The sequence below is a fragment of the Populus euphratica genome, unplaced genomic scaffold (assembly GCF_000495115.2).
Source record: "Populus euphratica unplaced genomic scaffold, PopEup_1.0 scaffold1604.1, whole genome shotgun sequence".
NCBI classification, from domain to species: domain Eukaryota; kingdom Viridiplantae; phylum Streptophyta; class Magnoliopsida; order Malpighiales; family Salicaceae; genus Populus; species Populus euphratica.
This window is the reverse complement of record NW_011501449.1, coordinates 29,912-42,662: the sequence shown is the minus strand read 5'-3', so window position 1 is coordinate 42,662 and position 12,751 is coordinate 29,912. Positions and strand designations below refer to the sequence as shown.

The following is a 12,751-nucleotide window of genomic DNA, read 5'->3' as shown; positions in this document are numbered from 1 at the left end:
CAAGTCGAAACAATGATCACAAAATGCTAATACAGTTTTTGAAAGAAAATATTTTGAGTTAATTTGGAATCCCTCGAGCCATGATAAGTGATGGTGGAACACATTTCTGCAACAAGCCATTTGAGTCTTTAATGAAGAAATATAGAATCACACATATAGTTGCCACCCTTTATCACTCTTAAATAAGTGGACAAGTAGAGCTTCCTAATTGTTGACTGCATTTATTTTCTGGACTTGTTTGACATACCATTAGTGGATCCTCTAACCTTGATATTTGTTGTTATCATTGTTTAATCCTTACATTTATCTTTCATCTCAAAGCTCTCATCTTCTTATTCTTCTTCTTCTTTATTATTATTACTATTATTATTATTACTACTATTACTACTACTACTATTATTGTTGTTGTTATTATTGTTATTGTATTATTGTTATTTATAATTTATACATTTAAACTCCCTGTGGTTCGATCCCGGTCTTGCTAGGTTATTTATTACTTCGACAGTCCTACACTTGGGAGAAGACCCCAATCTTTTGGTCGTGTCAATAGCATGGGTAAATCATCTTGTAAAAAAAGGTTAATTTGCAAAGAGTTTTTCTGAACTATATCTCCTCACAACCAAATATAGGCAATCTCTATGTCAGCATTACTTCCATGCTATAAATAAAATCATGCTCATTCTAGGCAAAGGTTAAATTACAATTTTCTCCCTACGGTCAACTACTATTAAACTCCACCTTCAATGAGTTGAATGGATCCATCATTAAACAAGATGAAACTGTACTCATTTGCTTCTCCTTATCTAGGTCCAATTGAATACTAAGTAGAACACTGTCATATGGAAGCTCTTTGATTGTCTAATTTTATGGTCCAAACTGTACATAAAGAAAGCTCTTTGATTGTGTCATTAGAGCCTGGTTATCAGGTTTGTGAACTAGTAGCAATAAGTATAGACATCAACATCTTGATTTCCTGTTAAAATGTGAACAATAATTTATTTAGATTTGGCCATCCCTCTATTATTAGTTTATGATTTTATGATTTTTTTAATACTTTTTATAAGCAAGCATGTTCCCACGGGCTCTACTTTTACAGGTTTTGTTTGCTATTGAGATCTTTCCTTTTGAATCTATCTGCAGGAAGGAATAATAGATGATTTTGACTACTTGGATCTTTTACAAGTTATTCCATTCGACTCTATCACTGCTCACAAGTCGGAAGCCAAATAGAGGGATCACTAAAACTAAAATGATGGTTCAACCATGGACTTCTCATGGAGGACCTTTGATTTTGTACTTGAGTTTGATATGAAGACCATTTAGCCAAGATTGTATTTTTCCTTAGAATTTAGATTGTGTTCCATTTGGCTATGATAGCTTTTTGGCATGAGATAGTTTTAGGTAGCCTTGGTTTGTTCATGATGATGGGTGCAATCCGATCTCTTCAATGGTTCATTTTACCAAATCTTGTTAGCCCATATGTGGTATGATTTGGGTAACAAAATAGGCTTGTTAGGAGCTTGTATCAGGTCTGATTTGATTTATATTAATGATTATAGGTTGAGACCACATTGAATCCAAAGTTAGCTTAGGCTAATTAAGATATTAAGATCCTTTTCTTATAAGGATCGGCAAAAAATTATCATAAAATTAAAAGAAAAATTCATTCATTACTATTATAAGATTAATACAAAACACTAAAAACACTTGATGAATATTAGGAAAACAATAAAAATCGAAAGATGTTTGATAGAAGTGTGACACAATGAAAACATGTCTCAAAGCACCAATATTATTTGAATGAAGTTGAATGACACCACGAAACCAATTAATCTTCAATAAGTCAGATTCAATTCATTTAAGAACCAAAGAATGCATGAATCTCTCTCACACGTTAAAATTGAAAAGTTCAAAAGTATTATTCATTAAAGATTTTTTTTTAATTTTAGGCTTCACATGTGTTTAAATAGTTATGAGAAATTAAACCTAATGGATCTACCATAGCGAGCTTAATTGATGCACTTACAAAAAATAACTTAAAACCTTTATTAGTAAGCCTAAATTTTGATCCAAACAAACATTGGATCTTAGCTAAAAACCAAAGTACTACTATAAAAATAATAATGAAAATAGCAAGTCTGGGCAATAGCTTCTTGATGTCGCGTATAATAAAAAGAAAAACAAAATAAAATATGTTAATTTCCTAGTTTAAATAACTTTGGTCAAGATCCACCTTCTTGAATATTTTAGGATTACTTAGCCAACTTTTAAAGTCCTTTAGATGCTAGAAAATCTAATCTGAATAGAAATTTAATTGTTAAAGTCTTCTTTCCTTGTAGTACTAGAATTTCCTTCATAACATGAAAAATATTCTTGGAAATTAATTCTCATTGTAGCCACCCATCACTTTCCTCCCTTGACTAGAAGAATCAAATCTTTAGCATTAAATAATCTTTTCAAGTCTATGATTCAGACCTGATAGCCCTTCTTAGTTTACTTAACCAGGAAACTTACTTCTTTCTTGCTAAATATTATCTTAAATAATATGGACAATAATGAATGAATTTCCCTTTCAATTTAGGATAATGTTTTGTTGATTCTTGTATGAAAAGGATCTCAATATCTTAATTAGCCCAAGCTAATTTTGGACCCCATGTGATCCAAACTCATAATCATTAATATAACTTAAATCAGATATGATATAAGCTCCTATCAAGCCTACTTTACTACCCAAATTAGACTCATACATGGGTTAATCTAATTTAGCCGAATGAACCATTAAAGAGATTGAACCGAACCAGTCATCATGCACAAACCAAGGCTGCCTAAAACTATCAAATGTCAAAAACCTATTATAGCTTAATGGAACACAAGTGAAATTCCAAGAAAAACACAATCTTGGTCGAATGGCCTCCCCATCAAACCCAAGCATAAAATCAAAGGGCCTTCATGAGAAATCCATAGTTGAACTGTATCATTTTCTCTCTTCAAGAGAATCATCCTCAAATCTTTAATAGGAATAATGATTTTTTCATAGGCCTATTGTTTTATCCTTAAGAATTCTCTTCTTACTAGCGCTTAAATAACACTGGTATGGACATAATGTCTGATAAGGATTTCAAACATGTCTAACTAACCACTTACACACATACTTTTGAATAATAACAATGGCTACCCTCTTTTGGTTTTCATGCTTGTAGTGTTGTTCCATTGAAGCTTGAAGATCATAGAATAATATTTTACACTTGTCAACTTATCATTTTAAAACCCCTACACTAAGCCTTAGTTTCTTCTATTCTTGCTCTGGAATCCTCTTTTATTCCCTCTCTCTTGTTGAATACATGACACCTTTTTTAATATATCAAAAGACTCAATTCAACACAACCAATTAAAGTGAGAGGCTTTCGCGACGCAAACCAATTATGAATATAGACTCAAGAATGAATAAATATACTGAAAACAAGTAAAACAAAACTATAATTATAATTTCATGAATAGCAAAGAAAATTTGTATGAATTATCAATGAAATGAAAATGCAGAATAAAATAAAAAAAAATAATGAAGACACTTATTTGACTCTTAAATAACCCAAATATAATAGAAATAAATAGTAGACGAATACGTTTTGGAACTTGACACAAATATAATTATTATGCAATTTTAAAGCATCAGAATTGAAACCTACAACTAACGATATCAGAATGATCTAAAATTCAATATGTAGAATCCTAACACCCAACAAACTACATATGTCAATTTATAGGTTGTTCTCTTACGCCAAGGTAACAAAACTCATCTATGATCAATTTGCAATAGAATTAAACCCCAAATTGAATCTTTAAGCAAACGATATTGAAATAAGCTCAAATTTAATATATTATGTGATTTCACCCCCAATAAAAGTATATAAAATTTAAATTAATTCTAAGGTGGTTTACTTAGGGTTCTTTAAGAGTTATGTTTCTGTAGTAGAATTGCAACAAATTTTGAATAACATCTTTTTTTCTTTTTTTTTTCTTTTATTTTACTAATATGTTTATAAATAGTAACAAAATGAATTTTTTTTCTTTTTATTAGGATGCTACTGACACAAAGAAGAAGAAGAAGAAGAAGAAGAAAATTGATGCAAAAACTAAAAAAACTTAATGAACACTAAGAAAACAAAAAATTCAGAAGGATATGACCAGTACTTGGAACCTTGATTTGACACCAATTTATGTACTTGAAACCTTGATTTGACACCAATTTATATGAACCTCTTGGTCACGTAAACCATAATTAGGATTGTGATCTAATCCCAAAAAGCTAAAAAAGATTTTATAGGAGTGTGACACGATAAAAACCTATCCCAAGACACCAACACTATTGAAATGAAATCAAATGGCATCACGAAATCAATTAATCTTTGATACGTTAAATTTAATTCATTCAAAAACCAAAGAATGCAAGAATATCTCTCACGCATTAAGACTGAAAAGTTTTGAAATATTATTCATCAAAGGTTTTTTTTTTCTTTAAAATTTAGGCTTTACATTTGTTTAAATAATTATAAGAAATTAACCCTAATAAATCTATCATTGTGGACTAAATTGATCACTTATAAAAAATAATCAAAACCTTTACTAGTAAGCCCAAATTATAATCCAAACAAACATTGGATCTTAGCTAAAAATAAAAGTATTAGTTAAGTTCAAATATAAAAATAATAGTGAAAACAAGTCTGGACAGTAGCTAGTTGATGTCATATATAATAGAAAGAAAAACAAGATAAAATATCTTAATTCCTTAGCTTAAATAACTTTTGATCGAGATCCACTTTCCTAGATTCTATATAGTTACTTAGCCAACTTTTAAAGTTCTTTAGGAAATCTGATCTGAATAGGAATTTAATTGTTAAAGTTTTTTTTGGTTATAGGATTAGGATTTCCTTTCAGAACATGAAAAATATTCTTGGAAATTAATTCTCCTTGTAACCGCCAATCACTTTTCTTCCTTGACTAGAAAAATCAAATCTTTAGCATTAAATAATCCTTTAAAGTCTAGAATTTAGATCTGACAAATGACTAGGAAACTTTATCATTTGTTACTAAATATTCTCCTAAATAAAAAGGATACTAATAAACAAATTTATCTTTCAATTTTAGGATAATATTTTATTGATCCTTATAAAAAAATAATCCAAACGTCTTAATTAGCCCAAGTTAACTTTAAACCCCATGTGACTCAAACTCATAATCATTAATATAACTTAAATCAGATCTGATACAAGCTTATTTTACTGCCCGAATTAGAGTCATATATAGGCTAACTTAATTTAATCAAATGAACTATCAAAGAGATTGGATCGAACCCATCATCATGTACAAACCAAGAATGTCTAAAACTATCATATGTTAGAAACTCATTATAGTCATATGTAACACAAGTTAAATTCAAATGAAAAACACAATCTTGCCCAAACGGTCTCCCCATCAAACCCAAGCACAAATCAAAGGCCTTTCATCAGAAATTAATAGCTAAACTGTATCAAAATGTCCCTTGTGCAAAACAAATAAAGCAAACACACCGCACACACTAGCATGTACAATGCATACACTTGTTTTTTTAATTAATATTTGATATATGCAAAAAATACCAAACTATCATTCAATTAATTTTCTTATAACCAAAAAATCAAGATTAAAATACAAGAAACCCCTTAAACACTACTCGAAAAATTTTACTTTTTAAGAACATTTCAATCATTTTTAAAATGTGAAAATGTAATAAAAAAATCTTAAACCCTAATTAAATAAATAATATTTTTCAAGATAATTCAATCATTTTGTAGTGCTTAAAATTTAAAAATATATAAAAAAACCTAGATGTAATTAAATAAATTTTTTTAAAAGTAATTTAAATATTTTACTATGCTGTAAAAATATAAAATGACCACACTATCTCTATTTAATGTGATAATAACCAATAAGTCCTAGAAAAAAACACATATTGCATTCAATAACAAATTCACTGATTTTTTATTTAGAAAAACAGTTTCATTAATACAAGTTTTAATCCAAAATACAAAGCTTCTAGGTGTACAGTGAATTATACCACTCACTCACTCACATGCTATAAATTGAAATTTACTCTCTTTTTAATTGAAGTTTTAAATTGAAATTTACTCTTTTTTTAATTTAAGTTTAAACTCTTTATTGGCCTACTTGATCGAGACAAAGGAAGAGCAAATCTTCTCTATCATTCACTTTCTCCCTTTTCTTTGATGCCCTCTCATTCTTCCTCTCCCGACTGTAACTAATACATGCTTAGCAGTTTTCTTCCAAAATCATGGAAGTAATTACTTTACAAATCAATATCAAAAGTTCGAAGCAGGGCTACATCACCACCATTTCTGAGCCCCCTTTGCAGCCCAAATAAAAATTAACCAAAATAAATATTCTGATATCATAATTAAATTTTAAAAAATAAAAAAATATATATTATTTTAATATATTTGTAAAAAAAAAAAAAAAAAACTTTATAAAACAACTGTAACATTTTCAATCCCCCACCCCCCAACTCCCCCAAACAAAGATTCATGTTCAATGAAAATGAAAAAGCTGAATTTGTTTTGCGGAAATGAAATGGAACATTATTATTTGAGAAGTTGAGGAAAAGTGTGGTTTAAAAAGATTTTTAAAAAAAATAACAATTAATTGTGGAAACAGATTCTGATTTTAAAAGAAGCATGTAACCCGTGCTTAAGGGATTACTACTTACAAAGCTAAAAATAATAAATATAGATTTGATTTTACCGAACACTGTCATGTTGAAATTTAAAAGCACTGTAAATAGATCCACATTTCATAACATTCATTGGAGATGAACTGTAAATACAACCAATAAAACAGTGATACCAAGGGAATATTATATTCAATTATTCACTATATTCTGAACGATAATTGAAGATTACCAAGTTGGTGACACATCATGATAAAAAGTAATTCAAGACAACCCTGCAGAGTAAGAACCAAGGATAACGAACACAATCGAAAGCTCCACGAGGCAGGATACAAATTTGAAGAACTAAATTCAGCTTACGCAATCTTTATATACATTGTCTGTTCACGTTTCAATGCACACTGGATGCGTAGGACTGGCAGAAACTCTATCATACAACATGGCCAATCTATAAATAATCTCTTCATTCTCGAACATGATGCCTGCAACAGTCAACCCAGAAAATCAATTCTACAAGTACTTGCCCACACTGCAGCCATATTCAACTGCATTCAAGTGTTATTTTGTTGAAAGAAATAACTTCAACATATGGTGTAACATTTTGGGCTCAATGCATCCAACTTGCAATCTATTTTTGCTTAATGGTTCAGCTATCAACTGCTAGCTAGTGCATTAGTGTCTGAAAAGAAGGATCGGATCATTGTTTATAAGAGAATGAAAAGTAGAACCTGCTCAAAGGGCCATCTCAGCCTGTAAGTTAGCAAGTTCTTCTTCCTCAGCTGTGCGTTTTTGAGGAACTGGTTTCTTGCCAGTTGGGACCTGCACTGGAGCAGCAGGAGCTGTTGTTGCTGGCTGAAGAAGCTGCTCTTCCAATTCAGCTCCTTCCAGTTCTTCAAGTTCTGCCTCCAATTCATCCTGAAAAGTTCCAACTATTTTAGATGCTCCAGCAGATGAGAACTTATGCAAAATTTCAAGAGCTAGGGCTTTAGAATTGAAAGAATTGAAATCAGCAATTGAAACACTGACCTCATCGAAATCAGCTGCAGCACCAATGGGGGTTGATAATGCTTCTTGAATCTGTTTCATGTTCTCTGTCTGCTCATTGATCTCATCCATCGTCTTGTCCACGTCATCAATATTCCTATAATCCATCATTTTCACATAAATTAACCACATGTATTCGTATCATACAACTTCATTATTCAGATATCGACTGGACCAAGTTGAAGCCAAATAAAGATGGTGTTTCCAAGTTAGCAGCCATTTGAAAAGAAATAATTAAAGGGAACAAGAGAATGAGAAACACAAACATTTTCAGGGTGAAACAAGCTTTATACAGTTAAGATTTGGGCACAGCAACCAGGAAAGTGAATATGTTGCCATCAAAGACAATAAGTAAACCATGCATGAAGATTCCATTAAAATTTTTAACTGATAAAATTGGTACATACGTTGCTTTCTGCATTGCCTTCATAGCAGCTGCACCAGTTCTTAATGCATCTACAGTTTCAGTAGTAGCTTTTGCACCTTCTAACATTATCATCTGCAACATTGACATCCAGAGCACAAAACTTAAGGTTTTACTCATTTAGCCAAAGACTTACAATGATTTATTAAGATACAGTTGAACCAAAAGCAATAGTAAAAACACCAGCTGACCTGATCATGAATGCGCAATTGAAAGTTCCCAAGTTGTTCTATTTGCTGCTCATCCAGCCTCTTCCTCTTCAAACATTGAATTGCAGCTGAAAAAAGCATTGTCAATCAGTGTTTGACTAGCAAACAACCCAAATTTTATAAATAATGCTGCACTTGTTTCAAGATATATATATTCATGTAATAGATGTCTCTCTGATAAAAACCATTGCCAACAGCTCTGCACATGATTACAGCATAAAGATGATACTCCACATCCATAGTCACAAGATTCAACAAGCCACGATGCTAAAGCATAACAGCATTTCAAAGTATAAGATTTAATAGCTCAGTAGAGTTGTCGATTTCAATTAAGGAGTTATCCACAAAATCATTATCTAAGTAAAGAACTCCTAATGAGAATATCAGAAATATGAGAATCAATGAAGATTGAAATCAAGACACCATGACAGGAGTTGGATAACTGAAAGTCCCTTGATGTTCCATGCAAAAGCAACAAGGGGACATTGACAGAAAAATAATGCGAATATTTAGCCATAAAAAAATGAGAAGCAATGAAACAGAGACATAGATCTGCCAACTTTCTGTAGCCCATTAAGTACACACTTGCATATGCATTGTAAAAGTTAAGGAAAAAGAAAGGTCTATAGCATTATAATCCAATTGCGAACATCAAATATCATAAATGGCCATTACGAACAAGCAATATCATACCCCTTTTGTTTTTCCCTCGGGTGAATTCCTTAGCCTTTTCAACTTCGGCAGCTGCCTTTTTAAGGAGCACCTTCTCCTTTTTCTCTAGCATTTCAAGTGTCTATATAATGCGGAGAATTAACATCTAAGTTAAATAGTAATAATAAATAATAATAAAAGAACAATTTTACATGGACAACTAAAAAAAGTCTAACTAACGCATAAATATAAAAAAATTTAGTTCCTAATCATAAATCCCAGATGACTCATTCTCATAACCAACAAGAAATTCATCAAAAAATAAAAAAGAAGAAGCCCATGTCTACAATAATAATTACTTTCGAAACACATAATTTCAAAGAAAAAAAAAGGAAAAAATACCCGACCTCGTTTAATTTGTCTAACGTAGTTAGAGCATTGGTTTCCTGCTTAGGTTTTCCAAATAAGCGGTTAAACATGGCGGATTGTTTTCGTTTAAAAACCCTGCCTGTATGTTTTTCCTCGCGATCTTCTACATCGCAAACACAAAACTTAACGTTAGAATATCAAATCAAACCCAAAATCCAAGAATCAAGACAGATAGATCTACTTAAATCGAATTAAATTCAACTGAATAAAAGATCACGATAGAAACAGACCTGTGAAAATCGATCGAATTCAGAGAATAGGGTTCTTGATGATGTTGAAGAACACAGAGCGAGAGCAGAGTTTCTTTGTTTTGGTTTTTTTTTTTTTCCCCCTCTTAAGTTTCTTTGTTTTGGTTTTTTTTTTTTGCCCCCTCTTAGGCGTGTTGTTCTCGTATTGGAGAGAGAGGAGGAAGCTACTTTGCACTTAACTCGTTCTTTTTCTTTTTTTTCTTTTGGGTCCCACTTTCCTTACTCCTTGAGATTTCATTGACTTATTTAACAAAATACTTCGAAGACTTATTACTTTCTTTCTTTTTTTTCTCCTGGGGAGGTGTACTCGGGAAGAAAAGGTTAAAAAAATAAAAACCTTTGAGGCTCTTCAAAATTTTAGTTACAGCATTAACAACAATACTGTTAGAAAAATTTAATAAAATAAATTTAATAATATTAAAAAAATTATAAATAATAAATAAATTAAGTCAGATGAGTTATTTAAAAATATCAAAACCTACTTCTCTTTGAACTATTGATATTGTACTTTTAATTATTATTTGTATTTTAATATTGATAGTTTTATTTTATTGAGATTTTTTTAATGATAATGTAAGATTGTTATTAAATTTTTTATGTATTTTTATTATTTTTTTCTCTTTCTCTTTTCTCCGTGTTAAATCTTATATCCATCAATTTTATAATTTAAGAGAGTTACAAATGAAATTTAAGACATGGAAATTGTAGATATCCATAAACTATATTATTTTCTTGTATTATGTTATTTTATTTTATTTTTACTATGCTAGAATCCCAAAAACTTCATATTTTAGAAATAACTAGTTACATAACCTGCATATAGCCATAAATTTTTTTTGAATAAAAAATATCAAAAAAATTAAAATTTAAAAGTGTTAGGTCATTCTGCAAAACTATATCCAAGAGTCTTGGGTTTGGTTGCAACGTCTGATCCAAGAATAATATTTATAATATTAATAATAATATTAAACTTGTATGACCCAAGTTTAAGTGAGTTTCGCTGCAATACCTGACCCAATAATATTGGATATGGGTTTGACTGTAAAATTGTATTATAAAAGTGTGATAATTAGATATATTAAGTAAAAAGAAAAAAATAGAAAAAAACCAACATGAAAAAAATAACTAATGAAGAAAAAGAAAAAATCTAAATTAACTGAGTTAACCTTTTAAATCAGGTTAACCTGTCAAATATCGGATTCGTGTCGTGAAAGTTTGATAAATAAATAGAAAAATAAAATTGATGGATTAACACAAAATTAATTAGGCTAACCCATCAAACTCGAGATCCGTGTCATGAAAGTTTGATAACAAAATACAAAAAAAATTAACATTAACAAACTAAAATAAAAAAATTATTAAAAAGAAAAGAAAAAAAACAAACAAAAGGTATCGGTCTTTTCACTATAGACTGCATTGTATAGTTTACAGTCAAAGACATAAAAAGAAAAAATTGACAAACAAAAAGTAATTGGGTTAAAAGAAAAAAAAACCTATAGAAAGAAAAAAATTAATAAAGAAAAAGAAAAAAAATCTAAATTAATTGGGTAACCCGTCAAACCTGAAATCCGTGTTATAAAAATCTGATAACTAAATAAAAAAAAAATTAATATCAATAAAATTAATTAAAAAATTAATTAAAAAGGGAAAAATAAAGAAGAAGAATCCCATACGAAGAAAAAAATAATGAAAAAAAAAGAAAAAACTTTGAATTAACAGGGCTAACTTGCCAAACATATGATCCTTGTCATGAAAATTTTATAACTAAATAAAAAAATTAACATAAATAAACCAAATTAAAAGAAAAAAATTAATTAAAAAGTAAAACAAACAAAAAGCATTAGCCTTTTCATTATAGACTGCAGTCTAAAGTCAAAAGCATAAAAATAGAAAAAAAACTAAAGGCATCAATCAATAATTAAATAGAAAAAAATTTAATGCTAATGAACTAAATTAAACAAAAAATTTTAATTAAAATGAAAAAGGAAAGAAAAAAAACCTATAAGATGAAAAAACTAATGAAGAAAAAGGAAAAAAATCGAAATTAACTAGTTTAACTCATCAAACCTGCATCATTCTTTTCACTGTGAATTGCATACAATATTAAAAGATAAAATTAAAAAAATCTAAATCAACTGAGTTAACCTGCCAAATAAGGTTAACCCATTAAACATGAGATTTGTGTTATGAAATTGTGATAACTAAATAAAAAAATATTTAATATTAATAAACTAAATTAAAAAAATATTAATTAAAAAAAAAGTAAAGAGAAAAAACCCATAAAAAGAAAAAAAAACTAATGAAGAAAAACAAAAAAATCTGAAGCAACTAGGTTAACCCGTCAAATCAGGTTAACTCGTCAAATCTAGGATTTGTGTCGTAAAATTTTGATAATTAAATAGAAAAAATTTAATATTGAGAAATTAAATTAAAAAAAAAACAAAGAAAAAACCCAAAAAAAAACTAAAGGCATCAGTTTTTTCACTGTAAATTGTATTGTGCAGTCCACAGTAAAAGATTTAAAAAGGAAAAGAAAAGGAAAAAAAAACAAAGGTATACCCACAGGTTAATTTTTTTCTTGCATAAAAAATAAGAAAAGACTAAGATCTAAGAGTGTTAGATCTTTCTGCAAAGATATACTTAAAAAATCTTGGGTCTAACTGCAACATTTGACCCAACATTAATATTTATAATATTAATAATAATATTAAACTTACATGACTTAAGTTTAAGTGAGTCTGACTACAACACCAAACCCAAGAGTCTTAGATGTGGGTCTAGCTACAAGACCGTATCATAAAAGTATGATAATTAAATAGATTAATTAAAAAGAAAAAAACAAAGAAAAAAACCAACATGAAAAAAAAATTAATGAAAAAAAAAGAGAAAATTTTCAATTAAGTGGGTTAATCCTTCAAATCAGGTTAATTCATCAAACCTGGGATATGTGTCATAAAAATCCGATAACTAAATAAAAAGAAATTTAACATTAACAAACTAAACTAAATGAAAAAAATTAATTAAA

At 29.3% G+C, this 12,751-nt stretch overlaps 1 protein-coding gene across 2 annotated transcripts; it reads right to left on the bottom strand.

Moving 5' to 3' along the window:
• Positions 1 to 6,905: 6,905 nt before the first annotated feature.
• Positions 6,906 to 9,824, bottom strand: LOC105117907 (vacuolar protein sorting-associated protein 32 homolog 2-like). 2 transcript variants are annotated; one of them, XM_011015713.1, is made up of 8 exons: positions 9,709 to 9,824; positions 9,457 to 9,581; positions 9,092 to 9,191; positions 8,381 to 8,466; positions 8,173 to 8,264; positions 7,748 to 7,862; positions 7,450 to 7,636; positions 6,906 to 7,203 (listed from the first exon to the last, which is right to left on the bottom strand). In XM_011015713.1, exons 2-7 carry the CDS (start codon positions 9,526 to 9,528, stop codon positions 7,454 to 7,456), a joined length of 648 nt encoding a protein of 215 aa, XP_011014015.1. In that variant the 5' UTR covers positions 9,529 to 9,581; positions 9,709 to 9,824; the 3' UTR covers positions 6,906 to 7,203; positions 7,450 to 7,453. The 2 variants fall into 2 exon arrangements, with proteins under 2 accessions (XP_011014015.1, XP_011014016.1); XM_011015714.1 differs by having other exon boundaries at positions 9,457 to 9,578.
• Between the last annotated feature and the right edge of the window lie 2,927 nt (positions 9,825 to 12,751).

Bases quoted from the DNA above. Each gene is read 5' to 3' on its own strand.
- LOC105117907 (XM_011015713.1), bottom strand. From the start codon at position 9,528: ATGTTTAACCGCTTATTTGGAAAACCTAAGCAGGAAACCAATGCTCTA. The intron at 9,192-9,456 runs GTCGGGTATTTT...CGCATTATATAG, and splicing joins CGTTAGACAAATTAAACGAG to ACACTTGAAATGCTAGAGAA. The intron at 8,265-8,380 runs GTCAGCTGGTGT...TCAATGTTGCAG, and splicing joins AATTGCGCATTCATGATCAG to ATGATAATGTTAGAAGGTGC.